This window comes from Pagrus pagrus, assembly GCF_965226575.1.
Source record: "Pagrus pagrus genome assembly, chromosome: 16".
Lineage (NCBI taxonomy): Eukaryota > Metazoa > Chordata > Actinopteri > Spariformes > Sparidae > Pagrus > Pagrus pagrus.
Genome location: NC_140200.1, coordinates 65307 through 87500, shown reverse-complemented (window position 1 = coordinate 87500; position 22194 = coordinate 65307). Strand labels below are relative to the sequence as shown.

At 45.4% G+C, this 22194-nt stretch overlaps 2 protein-coding genes across 9 annotated transcripts in view; one reads left to right on the top strand and one right to left on the bottom strand.

Annotated features, from left to right (window-relative positions):
* Positions 1-9325, top strand: part of kidins220b (kinase D-interacting substrate 220b) — a 26747-nt gene extending 17422 nt beyond the window's left edge. For 2 of the 6 annotated variants that reach the window (XM_084378046.1, XM_084378047.1), the window contains exons 25-30: positions 137-259; positions 1065-1094; positions 4160-4297; positions 4376-4474; positions 6293-6523; positions 6750-9325. In XM_084378046.1, the coding sequence (XP_084234172.1) occupies positions 137-259; positions 1065-1094; positions 4160-4297; positions 4376-4474; positions 6293-6523; positions 6750-7955 (1827 nt within the window). In that variant the 3' untranslated portion in view covers positions 7956-9325. The remainder of the gene's footprint in view (positions 1-136; positions 260-1064; positions 1095-4159; positions 4298-4375; positions 4475-6292; positions 6524-6749) is intronic. The other 4 variants (XM_084378048.1, XM_084378049.1, XM_084378051.1 and 1 more) reach the window with 2 other exon arrangements.
* Positions 9326-11725: 2400 nt separating this feature from the next.
* id2b (inhibitor of DNA binding 2b) lies at positions 11726-16390 on the bottom strand. 3 transcript variants are annotated; one of them, XM_084377215.1, is made up of 3 exons: positions 15839-16390; positions 14989-15012; positions 11726-12687 (listed from the first exon to the last, which is right to left on the bottom strand). In XM_084377215.1, the coding sequence occupies exons 1-3, from the start codon at positions 16311-16313 to the stop codon at positions 12680-12682; spliced, it is 507 nt and encodes a 168-aa protein (XP_084233341.1). In that variant the 5' UTR covers positions 16314-16390; the 3' UTR covers positions 11726-12679. The 3 variants fall into 3 exon arrangements, with proteins under 3 accessions (XP_084233341.1, XP_084233339.1, XP_084233340.1); XM_084377213.1 differs by having other exon boundaries at positions 14989-15015; positions 15826-16389; XM_084377214.1 differs by having other exon boundaries at positions 14989-15015; positions 15839-16386.
* Between the last annotated feature and the right edge of the window lie 5804 nt (positions 16391-22194).

Sequence of the window (22194 nt, the reverse complement as noted above, 5' to 3'; positions counted from 1 at the left end):
GTGTGTGTGTGTGTGTGTGTGTGACAGCAGTGATTCAGGGACTGTTCGTGTGTTTTCAGTTGCCTCCTTGTTGTGTGATGTTGAATCATTTCCATGAACATTATTTTGATTTTCTCCCCCCCCCTCCCCCCCCCAGCCATATTTCACCCATCACCTGTACCAGGTGCCACGCCCCCTCATGGCGCCCTCCTACCCATCACACTTCCACCCACGCTCACTACCTAAAACCTTCTTCAGTCGGGACGTCTCCGCTGCACCTGTAAGTACGACACGTGAGGTCACAGAGGGTCAGAGCTACAGACAAACTGTCTCCTGTGCTGTCATCATGTGATTGTTGAATGATTCATGAAGTGAGCAGATTAAAGTGATGATTCATTAAAATCAATGATTAAATCAATAAAATTCTTAGTAAATTATTTCCTTCTTTATTTTATCTGCTGGTTGTTTGTTCTCAATAATAAAAAACATGTTTTGTCGATAAAATGTAAAATAACCAAAACTCACTTCATCACATTATTGCAAAGAAAAGTAGAAATCTTGAGATTGATGAAGCTGCAGCAGGAAGTGTTTGTTGCTCCCTTCTAATACGATCCATCGATCCATCGATCAGCTGTATTGGTGCACATTGATTTCTCTCTTTATCTTTATTATGAACATGTTGGAGTTTTCAGTCTTTCATTTCTTCTTTTTTTTTTTGCTTCAATGGGCTTCGGTAGTTTTGATCCTTGATGCCACTTAAAACAGAGAATTGTAAAACTGTCCTCAGGAAGCTTCAGTTTCTGGTTTTCTTCTTCTTCTGCTATTGAGGACAGCAGACTCCACGCCTCCTCTCCTCTCTTCTTCTGTGGTTTGTGAGATTCTGTAGCTTCAGACTTAAACGACCAAATGTTTGATTTATGGTTTCTTCTTCTTCTCGTGTTGTGAAACTGGAACTAATGAAAGAAAATCAGTCAGCGATCATTTCCACTCTCTGTCCTGCCTGCTGCTCACCTGTTCTCCAGATGTTTCCTCTCCAGCTGTGTTTCATTCCTCACCTGTCTGTCTGTCTGTCTGTCTGTCTGCAGTGTAAGGGTTCATCTTTGAAAAGGAAGCAGGTATAAAACTCTCCCTCCCTTCCTCCCTTCCTTCCTTCCTACTAACTCCTTCTGAATAGACCTTTTTCACGACCTTTAACTTGAGAAAGGACAAATACAGGTGTTACTAATGATACTACCCTGACTCTGCTTGGCCTGAATGGAATGGAAACTTAATTAGCATCATTGGTAACACCTGTATTTGTCCTACTATCTCATGTCAAAATGGCTGCCGTGGAAAAAGGTACGACTCCCAGCATGCATCTTGCCTGGACTAGCCTGTGGCCTCAGTAGAGTTGTTTGGTTTTGAATTTTTGGTTTGACCTTTGACACCGCCCCCAAAACCCCTCAGCTGACCCACTGAGCTGCCCTGTCCCCACCTGCCCCCACCTGTCCCCACCTGTCCCACCTGTCCCCCCCCATCGCACAAGTGTCATACAGTGTAATAAATACACTCTCAGAACAGAACTTTAATTCTCTCTTTGTTTGATTTGTGACTCAAAGCATCAACGTTTTCTAAATAAGATCGGATGATACCATCCTGTCAGGTTCTGATGCTGATGATACCATCCTGTCAGGTTCTGATACTGATGATACCATCCTGTCAGGTTCTGATACTTTATCAAACGTTTCCTCAGCTCACCATGAAGCAAAGAATCAAACAGACTCTTCAGCAGAAACATTAGTGAACGAGTTGGTTCTGACCCGTGACGTTATTTTACAGTCCGACTTCCTGTTTTCACTGAAAACTGAAACTGGAGGATTAAAGGCTGATCACAAGTTTACATGAAGAGAAGAAACATGAGTTGTGTCTCAGTAGAGGTCTGTAGTGATCTGGTCTGTAGTGGTCTGGTCTGTAGTGATCTGGTCTGTAGTGGTCTGGTCTGTAGTGATCTGGTCTTTAGTGATCTGGTCTGTAGTGATCTAGTCTGTAGTGATCTGTAGTGGTCTGGTCTGTAGTGATCTGGTCTTTAGTGATCTGGTCTGTAGTGATCTAGTCTTTAGTGATCTGTAGTGATCTGGCCTGTAGTGATCTAGTCTGTAGCGGTCTGGTCTGTAGAGATCTAGTCTGTAGAGATATAGTCTGTAGTGATCTAGTCTGCTGTGATCTCGTTTGTAGGGATTTGGTATGTAGTGATGTAGTCTGTAGTGGTCTGGTCTGTAGTGATCTAGTCTGTAGTGGTCTGGTCTGTAGCGATCTAGTCTGTAGCGATCTAGTCTGTAGCGATCTTTAGTGATCCAGTCTGTAGTGATCTGGTCTGTAGTGATGTAGTCTGTAGTGATCTGGTTTGTAGGAATCTGGTCTGTAGTGGTCTGGTCTGTAGTGATCTGTAGTGGTCTGGTCTGTAGTGATCCGGTCTGTAGTGATCTAGTCTGTAGTGGTCTGGTCTGTAGAGATCTAGTCTGTAGTGATCTGTCGTGATCTGGTCTGTAGTGATCTGTAGTGATCTGGTCTGTAGTGATCTAGTCTGTAGTGGTCTGGTCTGTAGTGGTCTGGTCTGTAGTGATCTGTAGTGATCTGTCTGTAGTGGTCTGGTCTGTACTGATCTGGTCTGTAGTGATCTGTAGTGATCTAGTCTGTAGTGGTCTGGTCTGTAGTGGTCTGGTCTGTAGTGATCTGTAGTGGTCTGGTCTGTAGTGATCTGTCTGTAGTGGTCTGTAGTGATCTAGTCTGTAGTGATCTGTAGTGATCTGGTCTGTAGTGATCTAGTCTGTAGTGGTCTGGTCTGTAGTGGTCTGGTCTGTAGTGATCTGTAGTGATCTGTCTGTAGTGGTCTGGTCTGTACTGATCTGGTCTGTAGTGATCTGTAGTGATCTAGTCTGTAGTGGTCTGGTCCGTAGTGAGCTAGTCTGTAGTGAGCTAGTATGTAGTGATGTAGTCTAGTGATCTGGTCTGTAGTGATCTAGTCTGTAGTGAGCTAGTATGTAGTGATCTGGTCTGTAGTGATGTAGTCTAGTGATCTGGTCTGTAGTGATCTAGTCTGTAGTGATGTAGTCTAGTGATCTGGTCTGTAGTGATCTGGCCTGTAGTGATCTAGTCTGTAGCGATCTTTAGTGATCCAGTCTGTAGTGATCTGGTCTGTAGTGATGTAGTCTGTAGTGATCTGGTTTGTAGGAATCTGGTCTGTAGTGGTCTGGTCTGTAGTGATCTGTAGTGGTCTGGTCTGTAGAGATCTAGTCTGTAGTGATCTGTCGTGATCTGGTCTGTAGTGATCTGTAGTGATCTGGTCTGTAGTGATCTAGTCTGTAGTGGTCTGGTCTGTAGTGGTCTGGTCTGTAGTGATCTGTAGTGATCTGTCTGTAGTGGTCTGGTCTGTACTGATCTGGTCTGTAGTGATCTGTAGTGATCTAGTCTGTAGTGGTCTGGTCTCTAGTGGTCTGGTCTGTAGTGATCTGTAGTGGTCTGGTCTGTAGTGATCTGTAGTGATCTGTCTGTAGTGGTCTGTAGTGATCTAGTCTGTAGTGATCTGTAGTGATCTGGTCTGTAGTGATCTAGTCTGTAGTGGTCTGGTCTGTAGTGGTCTGGTCTGTAGTGATCTGTAGTGGTCTGGTCTGTAGTGATCTGTAGTGATCTGTCTGTAGTGGTCTGGTCTGTACTGATCTGGTCTGTAGTGATCTGTAGTGATCTAGTCTGTAGTGGTCTGGTCCGTAGTGAGCTAGTCTGTAGTGAGCTAGTATGTAGTGATGTAGTCTAGTGATCTGGTCTGTAGTGATCTAGTCTGTAGTGAGCTAGTATGTAGTGATCTGGTCTGTAGTGATGTAGTCTAGTGATCTGGTCTGTAGTGATCTAGTCTGTAGTGATGTAGTCTAGTGATCTGGTCTGTAGTGATCTGGCCTGTAGTGATCTAGTCTGTAGTGATCTGGTCTGTAGTGATCTAGTCTGTAGTGATCCGGTCTGTAGTGATCTAGTCTGCAGTGATCTGTAGTGATCTAGTCTGTAGTGATGTAGTCTAGTGATCTGGTCTGTAGTGATCTGTCTGTAGTGATCTAGTCTGTAGTGATCTAGTCTGCAGTGATCTGTAGTGATCTGGTCTGTAGTGGTCTTGTTTCCTGCTGTGTGGACTCAGGTGTGTATTTGTGTTCAGGGCTCGGCCTCCGTGATGTCAGGCACTCCGGCCATCCTCCTCAGCTCCATGACGACGGAGGCCGTCTGCGAGCGCGTGCGGCAGATCGAGGGCATCGACCAGAGCATGATGGGACAGTACAGCGCCACCATCAGGAAGGTCAGTGAGGTGTGGACATGGTGTTGAGCTGTGTGGGTCAGAACACGGTCACATGGGTCGATGTGTTTGTGTTTCCAGGCCAACGTGAACGGCAGAGTTTTGTCTCAGTGTAACATCGACGAGTTGAAGAAGGAGATGAGCATGAACTTTGGAGACTGGCAGCTCTTCAGAGCCACGGTGAGTCCACACTGTCCCTGCTCACTGTTAGCATGATGACACTGTTAGCATGATGATACTGTTAGCATGATGATACTGTTAGCATGATAAAGATGAGTTCAACTTCTGTTTTAATGTTTGGGTTCAGAGCGGTGAGGAAACAATGAGAGGAGAAAGAAAACAGTGGAAATGTGGAGAATGAACTTGACACTTGGAGACGACGAGGCAACAACATACATTAGGGGTGTCACTATTCTCCAAATCCTTGATTCGATTCAGTTTTCGATTCTAAGGTCACGGTTCGATTCGATTCTAGACTTTTATGCAATATAATATCTGACCTTTGTTAGCAGTGTACCACACTACATTGTCAAATTTAAAACATTTATTAACAACATAATGTAACAATAACTTATATCTTCAGTCAACTGGAAACTTAAACAAAATAAGCTGCCATCTAGTTTCTCTTTTGTAACTGCAGTCTTCTTCACAGAAGATGATTCAAGTTCACAACAAAACAAACAAAAGAATAAAACAGCCATGTCCACAGTCTTCTCTGAACAATGAAGTGTCTTAACAAACTATTTCCAACAGTTGGACATATACAAGGTGCGTCAGGTGTGAGTGGGCGAGCGAGAGTGAGGGAGCGTGTGGACAGTGAATGAATGGGAGAGGAAGGAGAAGCGAAAGGAGTAGCAGTAGTAGCGACAGCAGCAGTAAAGTGTTCAACACAGGCTGCAGTTTGGCTGAATAAAGGCGACGGCTCCTCAGATACAGCAAAGCTCCCTGGTATTATTTCCCCACCAGCTCAACACGTGAAAGGGGCTTCACCCCGAAGGTAAACAGAAACTTCGGCCCTGGAGGAAAATCATCTCCCCTGTGCTTCCCGACCACGGTCTGGGAGCTGAACAGGGATGGTGTAACACCATGCTGTCGTTTGACTGGCTGTAGCTAACAGCTGCTGGCTAAGCTAGTAGCTAAGTTAGAGGAGGTTGACTCGCAGCACTTCAGCACGTGTGTGTTTTTTTCCCCTTGGCAAGCCGACCGGACGTGACGTGGGGGCGTGGCAGCATCGACGATTCTATTTTTAATTCAAAGTTGAAATCGTGACACCCTTAACATACATTGTGTAGCAGACATGGTGAAACTGTACTTCAGAATCTTTAGACATGATTTCTCTGTTAGCTCATAAACACAGTGAAGAGAAAACTGCGTCTGTTCAGAAGCAAAGCTTCACGAGCCTGTGAGAGACGGTATTTCTACTTTATTCTTGAAGTGAATAAAGAAAACATCTTTCTCTTGTTTGTTCTTACCTCTCTGAGACTCTCTGTAGTTCACGAAATATTAAAAATAGTAAATTAAAACCTCGGTTTGTCTCCCAAAACTACTGAAGCCCTGAGAGCCAGTGAGAAGACTGATCTACAGTATTTTCTGTCCTGTGATCGTGATTTGGATAAACTTTATAAGTTCTTACATTATTTCCATCTGTGAAAGAAATTCATGTCTGAAATTTAACTTTAGAATTTTTAGAAATAAATTTTTTTTAGGAGGAAGTGAGTGAAAAAACGTTCACAAGAAAAAAAATCTGTGGAACTGAAACATTTATTTATTTCACTGTTTCACAGATGGAAAGAAAATGAAGGAACTTATAAAGATTATCCTGCAGGTCCTTGAGTCACAGACACAGGAGAGAAAGTGGATCACCATAACAACACAAAGCTCACGCTGACATAAAAGTGTTGTTTTGTCTGATGTAAAGATTTAAAGTTAAATCTCATAAAAGAAGAAGAAGTTGTATTTCTATCAGATGAACAGTTGAGTTTCTCCGCCCGGCTGCAGGTTCTGGACATGCGTCACATCGAAAGTCAGGTGCTGCAGGAGGAAGTTGCCAGTGAGCAAGGCAGCGTTGTCGGAGGTCCCACCGAGGCAGGAAGGCGAGCGGTGGCCCCGCCCCACGCCGGCGCCGCTAACCCGGACGGTTCTCCGATGTACAGCTTCAACCTGAGCTTCGAGGAGCTGAGCACCGTCGGGCTGGACGATCCGGCCCGACACGGAAACATGCAGTGGATGGTAAACCACCACATGACCTTTGACCTTTGACCTTTACTGTGGTGACGTGTTTATTGATCAGGAAGCAAAATAATTTACGTTTAAGATTTATATTAATGTGATACAGCTGATCTGAACACCTGAACGTCTCCAGTGAAAAGGTGCTCGGACTGCTGAAGGTTCTGTCAACAGGAAGCTGGAGGACGTTCTGAAACAAAGTCTTGTTGTGTTCCCCGTCTGTCCTCAGGGTGGCGCTCATCGCACCGCCAGCATGACCAGCCTGAACTCACAGGAGTCGTCCAACGACATCGGCAAGCTGACGGACAAGCAGCAGGCCGAGTACAGCAATGCCTACCAGGAGTACATCGCCCAGATGTCTCAGCTGGAGATGGGCGGCAGCGGCGCAGAGAGGCCGGTCCAACCACAGCCGTCACAGTTCATGACATCATCATCATCAGAGGACAAGGGCAAAGATGGCGTCGAGCAGGACGGGCGTAAATCCTTCAACAAGAGGAGCGGCGGTAAACCGGCGGCAGACAACACTGACTTCGCCTCCAATGGAGACGGTCTGGACCCGATCACAGAGGAGGACGAGAAGGGCGACCACGGCTCCTCCAAGTCCCTGCTGACCCGCAAGACCTCGGCCGAAAGAGGTGGGCTGTTCCAGGGCGCCGCCGACCTGAAGCTGAAGGCCGGCGGCGGTCTGCGCTACCAGAAGCTGACCAGTGACGACGAGGAGTCCGAGGAGTCAGATAACGCTCCGCTGCTGAAAGACGGCAAGAAGGTGGTCGACCCAAAACTTCCCAGCGGCTCGCTGGCTCTGAAGGGGAAGGACTACCTGTCGGACGCCATGTTGGACAAGAAGGACTCGTCGGATTCAGGTGTGCGGTCCAACGAGAGCTCGCCCAACCATTCGCTGCAGGACGAGGAGGCGGACCTGTCACAGCTAGAGAGGGCCAACCTGATCGAGCTGGATGAGGAGAGCCTGGCAAGGAAGAGAGGACTTCCCAGCAGCCTCAGCGGCCTCCAGGATCCCGCCGTCGCCCGCATGTCCATCTGCTCCGAGGACCAGTGCAGCCTGCTGGCCAGCAGCCCCGAGGAGAGCTGGCCTTCGTCCAAGAGCTACAACCTGAACCGCACGCCAAGCAACGTGACGCTCAACAACAACACCAACGCCCAGCAGGGCAACCGCCCCCGCCAGCCTGCAGAGGGCTCCACCTCCTCCTCCAACCCCACCTCCTCCTCCTCCTCCAGTGACGTCATCCTCTCCCCGAGCTCCGGCACCACCAGCACCTCCGGCTCCACCACCACCTCCACCAGGCCGGGGCCCAACAACGAGAACGTCCGAGTTGTTCACCTGAAGAGGGGCCTGAAGCCCGGAGACCCGCCGGAGATCTGCACCGTGTCCTCAGACACCGTCACCTTCGGCGAGGAGCGGGAGAGCATCCTGTGACCTCACGGTGACCTGCCACGACCAAGAGAGTACCGAGAGTCGAACCAGCAGCCGCCTTCAGCCTCCTCAGCCAATCACAGGTCGTTTACATTGATCTCATGGCTCGTCAGATATTAAAACAGAAAGAGCAGAGCGTCGCTGCCGTTAACGTGACGTGTTGTCGGAGGTGAACAGCTGCTGCTGGTCGCTCGTCGTGTCTGTCTGCTGTGATGTCATCAGTAGTCCAGTTGTTGGTGCATGTTTGTAGTTCTGTAGAAACTCTGCATGTTGTTGTTGTGATGTGACCCAACGGCTCCAGGAATCAACAGAGAATCACACTATTATTATTATTATTATTATTTATTCAGTATCAGGGTCAATAAAGGTAAATAAGACTCTGATGTAACTTTAAACTCTAAACTTGTTTTTGTTTGCTTCACAACACGACTAAATATTTAGATATTATTATAATATCTGGTTTAACTAGTTTACAGTCCAGAGCATGTTTGAACATGTTTATGAGCAGACGGTTCTGCGGCGCCTCCTGGTGGCCTTTCTACTTTCAAACACTAATCTGTGATGTCACATTTAAAAGGTCGTCATGATGCAGCTGAAAGATGAATAACACAGCTCAGAGCTGAACTGTGACGAGAGAATTAACCATTCAATAAAAGATTCTGGTGAAGTTCTGATGAGACGTGTAAACATGACGTGACTCAACAAGATGAAAAGTTAAAGAACAAACATGTTCAGAATAAGTCCGACATTAAAACTCATCATGAGATTACATTTATTTTGAGCTCTGGCTGTTTGAATCTGGACTCTGGTTCTGGAGGTGAAGTTCTGCTGCAGCCTCTCACACACTGGACTCAACTAATGTTTTAACTGTAAAACAAGCTGCTACATTTTCTTCTGATTGACACAAATGTTTAGACCCGTTTCATTGGCTCGGCTGTGATCGGACTGGTGATGTCACACCTGTCTCTTACCTGCTCACCTCTCATTGGCTGTTGTCTGATTCCTGGAGCTCAAACTGACGTCTGAGAGAAGACAGAAGCTGGATGTTGAGTTCAGCCTGTTGAGACGAGTCAGTGTTTGTGTTTATTGTTGTTTATTGAAACTGAGTCAAACGAACCAATCAGAGCTCAGAGCTGAACTCTGACAGCTGCAGGCTTTTATTCTGAAATCATTAACAAAAGATTTGCGTCATCGTGTTTCGCTCGTCTCGACTGTCAGAGAAACAAGAAGTCATTTAATATGAAATGAGGAGCGTTGTGACAGATTATTGATCAGATATTGGTTCATGTGGTCCGTCAGGTGAAGCTCGTGTTGTTGCCTCTTTAACTCCTTTAAATGTGAAACTAAGAAATAAACTGATGTTGAACGTTGAAGCTGTCCGACTCTTTAATCTGATCACTTTTATTAGTTGGTTTAAATAAAGTCTTTTTGAGTTCAGATCAATAATCAGGTTCACTGATTAACTGATGTTTCACCCGCAGGAGGCGACAGGATTTATTAGCTGCCGGGACAATATTGTATTCCTACAAATTCTTTCTTTCTTTCTTTCTTTCTTTCTTCTCTTCTCTCTTTCTTTCTTCTTTCTTTCTTTCTTTCTTTCTTTCTTTCTTTCTTTCTTTCTTTCTTTCTTTCTTTCTTTCTTCTCTTCTCTCTTTCTTTCTTCTTTCTTTCTTTCTTTCTTTCTTTCGTTCTTTCTTCTCTCTTTCTTTCTTTCTTTCTTTCTTTCTTTCTTTCTTCCGAGGAAGTCATACTTCCCAAGGGCGAAAACTCACCAAACTTTACAGAAATGTCCGGCCCCATGCCAGATTTACTTAATTCCAAGGACATGTCAATATTCCTCCTGGGGGGGGGGCACAATAAGCGTTTTAAATTTAAAAAATTTAAAAATACCTACAAAATCAACAGTACATGCTACAGTTTTGAAACTTTCACCAAACTGTAGCCCCAATACTGCTGAAACTTTAGTCCACTTTAAACTCATTACAAATTGTGAAGTCCATCACTCAGTTTTTTTCAAAACCTGTAAAACTTATAAAACCTATCTCCTCCCACAATTTTTGCTCAATTGTCACCAAACTTGCTAGAGAGCATCTTCAGACCGTCCTCCACAAAACTGGATTTTTGATTTATCAAAAATTAAGCCTACAGTGCATCAAAATGTTTGACTGTAAACAGTACTGTAAACATATACTATCAAATTCTTGCTAAATACATTTTCAATCTTCCTGAAAAAATTTGAGAATATTTTGGAGTCATGGTTGATGGAGTTTGGCAAATATCAGAATTTTATCTCAAAAACTGAATTTTTGAGAACATTTTGAATTCTGCTCTCATGGGAACAACTGGAGTCAATGGAAGAGTTTTTAAACATCAGATTTTCTCTTATGAAGCAAAACACTTTAAGTTAAAAACAAAGCACCAACATTTCCATGCTGTCAAGATGCAATTTATGTATTATCAGATTTTTGTTCAGGTAAAGGAATTTCTGACATTTTGACCATTTTTGAAATCTGCCTTGACAACAGCTGCCCAGACAGTGACTCCCTGAGTCGACAAATGAAGCCACACAGCAGGTCTCACTTCCAGCCAGTTAGCTCAGTGAGTTAGGAGCTGGTGCTTGGTATCAGGGGTTGTGGGTTCAAAACCCAGCAAGGATCCTGATGATGATGACAGATCAAAATGTCAGATGTCCTCAACATGAAACACAAGACAATTGTCCTGACGGTGGCATCACAGCAAGCCTCTAAATTAAATAAAAACAAATATCTTAGACTGGACCATGGACGAAAGCTAACCAAATTTTGCACAAAGGTCCAGTCTCATGCCAGATTACCTCAGCTGTAAACCCAAGCCAATAGTCCTGATGGTGGTGCTACAGCAAGCGTCTAAAGTTCAAATCTTTGAAAAATCATAACAAATCAACCATACTTGCTTCAGAACTTTCATCAAACTGTAGCCTCAATATTGAAGAAACTTTTGTACATTTAAACCTATTAAAAATTATGAAGTACATCACTCAGTTTTTTTTCAAAAACTGTAAAACTTCTTAAACCTATTTCATCTCTCCTCCTTTGAATTATCAAAAATGAGCCTCAAAAACTGAATTTTTCACAGCATTTTAAATTTTTCTTTCATGTGAACAATTGGAGTCAATGCAATGATGACATAACTAAACATCAGTTATTCACTTATGGAGCAAATCAATCATTTTTAAAATGACCAACATCTCCATGCTGCAATATGTGTATTTTCAGATTTTTGTCTTAATAACTGAATTTTTTACAGTGGTTTCAAATCTGCCTGCACAACAGTGACTGGCTTACCCAGTGTGTGAAGCCACTGTTGTGTTGCCACTTGCCAATTAGCTCAGAGCGACAGATGACAGTCTTTGCTCAGAATTGCCAAAAATAGCCCGGACCCGACCCATCGCTGCGCAGCAGCTATAATTGATTAAAGGTTCTGATGATCACACGAGGCTGATGGATGTTTGAGTGAACTGCTCCTTTAATGACGAGCCTGCAGCTTCAGAACCACTGAAGGTCCACTTACTCACCTGTTCTGGAGCTTCTGTCACAGTTTGTCACTGATGTAGATGAAAAAAAAAAAAAAAAAAAAGTCTTCAGAGACACTTTAGACATTATGTTTCCATGACAACCATCGATCAGCTGACCGTGGTCCAAAGCTCCAGAACCAACAGGAAGTGGACCTGGAGCTGTTAAACTGAAGACTGCCGCTTTGTTTACTGTTTGTATCAAAGTTTATTGTTTACAGTATTTCAGTGTTTTTGGATAAACAACAAAATAATTTAATTTTCAAACTTTAATCCAGAACAGGAAACAGGATCATCCTGTCAAAGTAAAAGTGTTTAGATAAAGGAAGTGCTTTGTTTTATAACAATAAGAGTCCACTTCCTGTGAGAGGGCAATTTAGAAAATAGTACAAAAATGACACTTCCTGTAGGGTTTTCAAAATAAGACAAAAACCGAAGCAACAACTACACAAGCAGGAAGTTTCCACTGCCTGGTCTTTTCAAAGTAAAAGTCATGAGGAACTTTCAGAATGTGTTATTGTTTCCTAAAACAACCTGATAATAAAAGATCACACTCAGATTATTAACTACAAGCAGCAGCATTTCTTCTGACTTTTACTTTGAAGAGAATGTTTCCTCTTCCTGTAGAGGCAGAGTTCAAATAAAGGAAGGAAGTGCAGCTCAACAGACAGGAAGTGATTCAGACTTCATCTGAACCGGACTTGGTTTGAAAAACTCTTCATTTAGATTTACCAGCTGATGGATCTTTAATTAATTTAAACCCAACATGAGATCATCGGTCTGAAGATCATCGGTCTGAAGAACATCGGTCTAAAGAACATCGGTCTAAAGATCATCGGTCTGAAGAACATCGGTCCGAAGATCATCGGTCTGAAGAACATCGGTCTAAAGATCATCAGTCTGAAGAACATCGGTCTAAAGATCATCAGTCTGAAGAACATCGGTCTGAAGATCATCGGTCTGAAGATCATCAGATGAGACGTGAAGAAGAGACGAGTAAAGACACTAAACCCATCCTGACAAGCTGCCGTCAGCCTGGTCAGGATCAAATAAAATGGACAGAGATGCTGAAGGACTCTTCAGGTGTTTCCTCTCTCCGCTGGTTGAAATAATCTTAGAGACTCAAGGTGAGAAGAGAAGAAGACGAGCAGCTGATGATGACGTCAGACGTCTTGTTTCAAACACCTGCAGGAGAAAAGAGTTGATACCTGAAGACAAGCAGGACGGTCTGACTGTCCCCGGGCTTTTAATGTGAAGGGACAACTTCCTCTGCTTGTTTTGTAAACAATTTTAAACAAACATTAAACACAAAATATCAAAAGTAGATTGAATTTCATGATTAATACAAAAACACTCCACTTCATACAAACTGATTAAATTAGAGACTCATTAACTGATTCTGATTATTTACAGTAACAACTGAAGTTATAATAATCAGAAGTCAGCGTTAAAGTCAAAACGACTTAAAGTTCAATTCAAGAAAATAACTTTGAAAGCTTGTTTTTTAGTGTCAAGTTTTTTACAGTGTAAACTATTAAATACAAACAGGAGACACGATCATTAGAGACGAGTGTGTGTCTGTGTCTGTGTGTGCGTATGAAGGTATATCAATGTCAAAACAACCAGAGAGATGCGCAGCAACGGGTGTGTGCACGCATGAGAATTTTGTTATGCGTGCGTGCGTGCGTGCGTTGTTACGTGCAGACTGTATTTCACGCGTAACAAGAAGCGTCTGTCTGTCACTGTTTGACAAATGTTGTCACGCGTTCACACACGCGTGCGGTCGCAGTTTCTGATGTGCGACCGGAAGTTGATCTGCACCGTGCGCAACACACCGCGTACGTGAACGCCTCGCGTAGTTGTTCTGTGTTCCATGTTCATCCAGTAGATGGAGCCATCGATCCAATACGAGATACAGACATACAGACTTTTACATGACATGATTCATTTGTTCAGTGAAGACAGAGAAAGAGTTCTGTTGCTGTTTCTTTTACTTTGTTTCTCACATGAGACACAAAATCAATGACAAACATTTGTAAGTTAACCACGCCCCCCGCAGGTGATCACTTCATTGAGAACTGCTGGGACCGGTGGAGAGGTGCGTTAGGTTTGTGCACCTCAATAGCTGCAACACACTCCTGGCAGATGAGTCTTTTTGTATCTATCACCTTTCTTCTTCTTTTTCTTCTTCTTCTTCTTCTTCTTTTGAGATGCTGGCAGCAGTGTCTGGCTCACTGCTGCCTCCCCTGGTTGACGACACTTGCTCCTTGCTCCTTCAAATGCTGCCTGGCCTTCCCTCTTTTTGGAGGACGCACTGCTACTGTCCTTCGTGGCCTCCCATATCCCAAGATCCCACATATCTCATTATATCACATACTTAATTGTACTTACATTAATGTGATTAATGTCTTTATGATGCCTGTTGCTTTTACTTGCTGTATATTTTATGTAATGCACTTTGAATCGCCTTGTTGTGAAATGTACTATAAAAATAAACGTGTCTTGCCTGGTGAGCTTTACCATAATTTATTCACTCAGATATTTTCTTTAAAAATGGCTGATATTGAAGTGAATACAAAATGAGGCTTCAGACTTGTTATGCCGAGAAGTGCCTGCCTGCTAAGAACCGCATGCCCGTCACGGGAACGTGCACAACTAACAAACAACAAACAGCATCAAGGTCACTAAGTTTCTGCCGTGTTTTCCCAGTTAGGCTACAACTAATAATATAAATACAATTAGACTCATCGGCCGGAGTGTGTTGCAGCTGTTCAGGTGCACAAACCTAACGCACCTCTCCAGCGGTCCCAGCAGGTCTCAATGAAGTGATCACCTGCGGGGGGCGTGGTTAACTTACACATGTTTGTCATTGATTTTGTGTCTTATGTGAGAAACAAAGTAAAGAAACAGCAGCAGAACTCTTTCTCTGTCTTCATGGAACAAATGAATCATGTCCAGCTGAAGCCTGTGTGTGTGTGTGTGTGTGTGTGTGTGAGCCTGTATGTCTGTATCTCGTATTGATCGATGGCTCCATCTACTGGATGAAAGTGGAACACACAACAACTACGGAGGCGTTCATGTACGCGAGTGTTGCGCACGCAGCTTCATGCGCACGCAGCTTCTTGTTACGCATGACGTAGTTTGCGCACGTCATTTCCGCCTACGTGTGAGCACGTGACAAACATGTTCAATTATCTTCATGCGAGCGTTAATGCGTGCGTTCGCATAAAAACGCATGAATGTTACACGTAGTCACTACGCGTCGTGTGATTACCGGCGTGCAGCAGTCATACGCGTGAACGTGCGTGTGAACGGGGGACCATTATAAGTCAATGAGGAAACTACATTACACGTCAGGCGCTGCTCGCTGCACAGGCGTCAAAGCACGCGCACGTGACACGTTCAGTTGATACGTGCACACGCATTATGACACGATTCTACCGCCATAGTGTGTGTGTGTGTGTGTGTGTGTGTGTGTCTGCTCACCTTCCTGTCTCAGCTTGTGTCGTTCTGCTGCAGGGAGAGAGGGGGAGGAGCTTGAGGTCAAAGGTCAAACTGAAACAAGTTTAACGTTTTTCTCCACAGCTTCACTTTGTGACAGACTTCAGTAAATGTCTTCAGAACATCAGAACCAACAGAACATCAGAACCAACAGAACACGTCTCCAGGCAGCTGGTCTCTGACCCACTAAGACTTTTTAACTTCAGCTCAACATGTCTCAGACTGAAGTGACATCACTTCCTGTTCCACAGTCACTACAAACCTGAGGAAACTGTTTTAATTTGAAAATCATTTCCTGTTTGTTTCACAGTAAAAGTCTGTCAGTAAGCTTTGACTTCACATGATGTCATCAGAGGACCAGGTGGAGACTCCCAGCAGGACCGAGCAGAACCAGCTGAGGTCACATTCAGACACACCGAGACGTCTCTGGAGTCTCTTGTGGTCCGATGATGTGGACCTGGTCAGAACAGTCCTGATCCCACAGGCTGCACAAAGGTTCTACAGACGCCATAGTGATGAACAGCTGAGTGTGTTTAAAGGAGCAGTCTGTAGCTTTATAATGACGAGAGAAAACAAACGCTCCTTTAAGGGCTGTGTTTATATGTGGCGGACCCTGCCACCTCTCCAGCTTCACACAGTGTTCTGGACCTTATTGTCCTCTGACAACAGTTTGAACTCATTAATATGTAAATATTAAAACATCCTCCTTTAACTGAAAGACTGTGGATCAGCTGTGACTAATCAATAATCAATACACTGATCTTCAACCCTAACGGACAGAAAATGATCCAACATGAACGGAGCTGATCAGCTGGTCGATACCTGATCACTTTACCTGGCAGGTGTGTGTGTTGGTACCGCAGCCGTGGCCGGTCTCGGTGGAGCGGATCTCCCGCTGCCGGGCAGGACGCGTCCAGCTCGGTCTGCAGCTGCAGGATGTAGTCGATGACGTGCTGCAGGATCTCCACCCGGCTGGCGGCCCGGCCGGGCGGCAGACCCGGGACCAGCCGCCTCAGCAGCTGGTAACAGAGGTCCATGTCCCGCAACAAGAGCACCGGGACCTGCGGCTCGTCCTCCGCCGCCGCCGGGCTCTTGAAGCCCGGCAGAGGACTCCTCCTCCTCCCCCTCCTGCTGCTGCTGCTGCTGGCCGCAGACAGCAGCGGGCTGCCGGCTCTCATGTCTGCTGCTGACCGCTGAGCTTCATGAGAGGACCGGGACAGACCCGGGGACACGTCAGAGACCCGGGGACAGACTGAGCTGCACTGAGTCTCTCTCTTATAGACCCGCGCCGCTCTGAGCTGGACGCTCATTGGCTCTCACCAGAGTCCGTCACCTCCACAAGCGAGCTGATTGGTCCGTGGACCAGCAGCCTGCAGCTCACCTGAGAGCTCACCTGTCATCTGTCACACTGTCCTCTTATTATGAGGACATTATTAATAATTATTAATAAATATGAGAACAGCAGGTGGACACAATAACGTGAACACAACTGTTTCCTGTTTGTGATTTAATAAAAGACTCAACACTTATTATAGTTGATCTTAATATGCAAATGACCCGTTATCTGATCAGTAACACTGATTTGAATAAATGTTCAGACTAACAGACAGAGGCTAACAGACAGGAGCTAACAGACAGAGGCTAACAGACAGGGGCTAACAGACAGAGGCTAACAGACAGGAGCTAACAGACAGAGGCTAACAGACAGGAGCTAACAGACAGAGGCTTACAGACAGAGGCTAACAGACAGGAGCTAACAGACAGAGGCTAACAGACAGGAGCTAACAGACAGAGGCTAACAGACAGGAGCTAACAGACAAGAGCTAACAGACAGAGGCTAACAGACAGGAGCTAACAGACAGAGGCTAACAGACAGGAGCTAACAGACAGAGGCTAACAGACAGGGGCTAACAGACAGAGGCTAACAGACAGAGGCTTACAGACAGAGGCTAACAGACAGGAGCTAACAGACAGAGGCTAACAGACAGAGGCTTACAGACAGAGGCTAACAGACAGGAGCTAACAGACAGAGGCTAACAGACAGGAGCTAACAGACAGAGGCTAACAGACAGAGGCTTACAGACAGAGGCTAACAGACAGGAGCTAACAGACAGAGGCTAACAGACAGGGGCTAACAGACAGGGGCTAACAGACAGAGGCTAACAGACAGGGGCTAACAGACAGTGCAGCTCCTAACAGACAGAGGCTAACAGACAGGAGCTAACAGACAGGAGCTAACAGACAGAGGCTAACAGACAGGAGCTAACAGACAGGGGCTAACAGACAGAGGCTAACAGACAGAGGCTAACAGACAGGAGCTAACAGACAGGAGCTGACAACAGGAGCTAACAGACAGAGGCTAACAGACAGGGGCTAACAGACAGAGGCTAACAGACAGGAGCTGACAACAGGAGCTAACAGACAGAGGCTAGCAGACAGAGACTAACAGACAGAGGCTAACAGACAGGAGCTGACAACAGGAGCTAACAGACAGAGGCTAACAGACAGGAGCTAACAGACAGGAGCTGACAACAGGAGCTCACAGACAGAGGCTAACAGACAGGAGCTAACAGACAGAGGCTAACAGACAGAGGCTTACAGACAGAGGCTAACAGACAGGAGCTCACAGACAGGAGCTGACAACAGGAGCTAACAGACAGGAGCTAACAGACAGAGACTAACAGACAGAGGCTAACAGACAGGAGCTCACAGACAGAGGCTAACAGACAGGAGCTAACAGACAGGAGCTCACAGACAGGAGCTGACAACAGGAGCTAACAGACAGGAGCTAACAGACAGAGGCTAACAGACAGGAGCTAACAGACAGAGACTAACAGACAGAGGCTAACAGACAGGAGCTAACAGACAGAGACTAACAGACAGAGGCTAACAGACAGGAGCTAACAGACAGAGACTAACAGACAGAGGCTAACAGACAGGAGCTAACAGACAGAGACTAACAGACAGAGGCTAACAGACAGGAGCTAACAGACAGGAGCTGACAACAGGAGGGGCTGGCTGGCTGGCTGGCTGGTGGGGCTGGCCACCAGCCCAGCTCCACTGCTGCTACTAGTCAAACTTCAGCTCAACCAACAGGTGCCGCTGCTTTTTCAGACATTACCCCACATGAGCAGAACCCGAAGCGACACAGACAGAACCAGCACAGTGACGTACTGTGTGGATAAACACATGATGCCTATAAGCACGGTTAAAAATCAACTGTACGCAGAGTGAAGGGTGAAGTTAGAGCAGCTCAGAGATGTCACCACATCAGGTCTGACAGAACAGGAGGCGTTAAAGCTGAACTGAACAAGAATACAGCAGCATAACCAGCCTCAACTTTACCTTTTGATTTTATTTTCTTTAATCAATGTTCAGTTCAGTAAACTACCTCTAAAATGTTTGAGACACTTCAAAACAGCCAATTTGTTGAACTCATTGTATTTATCCAGTGTTTAACATGAAGCCATTTGGTTGGTTGGTTCTGTTGGATGTTTGTCACCTATTCATTCTGACAATAGATAATTGTATTTTATAAACCATAATTAACCTTCTGGTTTGTTTTGGGTTCTGTCCTAAGGAAAATACTCTTAAAACTGTCAATTCAACATTATTATTGCTAAATGTTCTGTATATCGTGATAATTATGGACATCGATAGATAGATAAACTTTATTCCTTGACAGGCTCGTCTGAAAGAACATTAAAGACAAACATTAGAAACAAATGTTAAAAACATTTAAGTGCAATCAACAATATAAAAAATCATGGTGATAACAGCCCGACGTTCAGTGTCTGTCCTCGAGACGAGCTGATTTACATCCAGGCCAAGTGATGATGAAGCAGGAGGACGACGACCTCTGACCTCTCTAGCAGCTAACAGCCTGAGGCTAAAGCTAAGAGACTAAGGCTAAAGCTAACAGCCTGAGGCTGCAGCTAACAGGCTCCAGGCTCCAGGCTCCAGGCCCGGTGCAGTGGGTCTGTTGGAGCAGCTGGACCTGTGCAGGAACTGTGGACATTTGCAAGACAAACAACAAAAGCCAGCAGCGGTGGCGGCGGCGGCAGCAGCGGCGGCAGCAGCTGTCCTCTGTTCTTTATGAAAATGTGATGTAACAGTCAAACCCTCTGTGGCTTCAGGGATTTGAATGTCGGCCAGCGGCTGCAGGACGTGTTTTACATGTTGCAGCTGCGTGTTGGAGGATCTGAGCGGCGCCGCGACCTGCAGACGCTGATCACAGGACGATAAGATGCAAAGTGTGAGGACGGCCTTTATTCTGCTGAACAGAACACAGCTGCTCCACCTGCAGAGGGACATGAGACATGAGGGACATGAGACGCATGAGGGACATGAGGGACATGAGAGACATGAGGGTCATGAGAGACACGAGAGACATGAGACGCATGAGGGACACGAGACGCATGAGGGACATGAGGGACATGAGAGACACGAGAGACATGAGACGCATGAGGGACATGAGAGACATGAGGGACATGTGGGACATGTATTAATATAAACAGAAACAGGACAACTGCAGTAACATTTATTAACCAGATGTTCTGAGTCCTTCAGCAGGAGACACTCTGTCCTGATGTAACGACGCCACCTACAGGCTGAAACACTCACACCAACAGGAGGCTTTGTACTCCATTACATGTCAGATTACTCCATTACATGTCAGGTTTACTCCATTACATGTCAGATTACTTCATTACATGTCAGGTTTACTTCATTAAATGTCAGATTACTCCATTACATGTCAGGTTTACTCCATTACATGTCAGATTACTCCATTACATGTCAGGTTTACTCCATTACATGTCAGATTACTTCATTACATGTCAGGTTTACTCCATTACATGTCAGATTACTCCATTACATGTCAGGTTTACTTCATTAAATGTCAGATTACTCCATTACATGTCAGATTACTTAATTACATGTCAGGTTTACCAGCTGACCTCAGGTCTGGACCCAGGTGTTCAGTGTGTGACCTCAGAGAGGACGACAACGTTCAACCAGAACACACCTGAAGTTCTGACTCAGCAGAACCGGACGGACCTGACATGAGTTCTGGTGCTCAGCTGATGTTCACTGAGTTCAGGACAGTTGAACGTCACATCCTGAGATGGTTCTGGTCGGTGCAGACCTGATGATGTCATCGTGTTCTCTGTTTCTGTCGGTTCTGTGACTGTCAACATTCAGCAGCTTCTATAAATGATCAGAACTCAGACCAGCTCGGTCCAGTGGTGGTCAGAGAGTAATCAGATTACAGTTGCAGGTCACATCAGTTTAAATAAAGTTTTAATTAATTCTTTCAATAAAATCTTCAACCTGAGCTGATGTTCCTGCTGCACCGCTGGTGTCCAGCAGGTGGAGCTGCAGACACATGATGGAGTCAGTGAGGTGAAGCAGCTGAAGACCTCCAGACTGTCATCTTCATAAACCTCACCAGCTCCTCCTCCTCCTCCTCCTTCTTCTTCTCCGTCTTCTTCTTCTCCTTCTCCTTCTTCCTCTCCTTCTTCTTCTTCTCCTTCTTCTTCTTCTTCTTCTTCTTCTTCTCCTGTGGGTGAGCAGGAATATAGTATAATATATTATTCATATATTAATATAATTGATAAATGTTGAGACACTCAGGTTGTGTCGTCAGAACCGTGGGTCTGATCTTGTAGCAGCGCTCCTCTCGTTGGGTTCGGCCCGGTCGTCTCAGTTTATGGACCTCCTCCTCCTCTGGCTCCCTGCCGTCGGTCCTTTGTTCTGATCGTTTGATCCTCAGCAGCAACATTTCCATATTTTGAAAAGCCACTTCCTGTTTTACAGCTGGGCAGTAAACTGAGCTGCAAAGAGTAGTTACAGTCTGACAGGAGCACTCACTCCTCCGTCCTCTATTGTTATTTTACTGTCAGTGTCTCGTAACCTTCGACCTCTGAACCTCTTGTTCTTCAAGTGTTTCCACGGTAACCTTTCAGCCTCTCTGGTGGTAAAAACATATTTTAACATTATCTTTTACCTTCATGACTCCTGCGTAACCTCGCGGGCACATTACCCAGAAGGCCCGGCGTTGGTCTCAATTATCCGGAGAGGATCCAGCTGAGGTCACACTGCGTCTGATCTGCCGGTGTGATTACTTCAGAGGACAGGTCCAGCAACACGCAGAGTCACAGAACTCACAGAACTCACAGAACTCACAGAGCTCACAGAACTCACAGAACTCACAGAACTCACAGAACTCACAGAACTCACAGAACTCACAGAGCTCACAGAACTCACAGAACTCACAGAACTCACAGAGCTCACAGAACTCACAGAGCTCACTGAGCTCACAGAACTCACAGAGCTCACAGAACTCACAGAGCTCACTGAGCTCACTGAGCAGCAACACTTCACTGTTGTACATATAAAGGAACGTGACTGAGAAGAGAGAAGCTCTGCTGCTCTGAGATCTACCTGCTGTACACACACCTGCCTCACCTCTCACCTCTGACCTCTCACCTCTGAACGTGTTTTCAGGCCTCTCGTTCACTGTCGATGGAGAGCTGTGCAATGCATTCTGGTAGCATTGCATTCTGGGAGCGTTGCGTTGTGTTTCGCTCCTCATTTACATACACGTGGAATCTGGCTACTTTATGCAAATGAGCAGCGTTCAGTTTGCTCCTGGGAGAAGAACTGAAGACGTCCCAGTGAAGACAGGTTCTCACCTCACGTGTCCTCAGAGACACCGAGCTGCTTCTGTGGTGGAGACATGTTGGAGCAGCAGGCTAGCTGGTTAGCATGCTAACTCATGTAGCTCTCTCTGCATCACAGACGACATGAAGTCACTACTTTGATTTTTTCACATTATTTTAACAATTAATTGTTCACCCGATGATCTCCGCTCTGCGTTCTGTCTCCGTGTCCACTGTGAGGACGTTTAATGTCCCCGACAACCTCTGTAGTCTCACTGAGACACTCGTTAGCAACCGCTAACCGTTTTTAACTCATGAAGAGCTTTATCATTAAACTTAGTGATGGTTCTGATCCATCATCAGCAGGTTTCTACAGACACACACAGAGACACACAGACACACAGACACACACACACACACACAGACACACACAGAGACACACACAGAGACACACACACACACACACACACACACACACACACACAGACACACACACAGACACAGACACAGACACACACACACACACACA

Coding starts and splice junctions, on each gene's coding strand:
- id2b (XM_084377213.1), bottom strand. CDS start 16,313: ATGAGCGTCCAGCTCAGAGCGGCGCGGGTCTATAAGAGAGAGACTCAG. Junction 15,016..15,825: donor CTGCCAGGTAAAGTGATCAG/GTATCGACCAGC, acceptor CTCTCCCTGCAG/CAGAACGACACAAGCTGAGA. Junction 12,688..14,988: donor ACACAAGCTGAGACAGGAAG/GTGAGCAGACAC, acceptor TTTCTCCTGCAG/GTGTTTGAAACAAGACGTCT.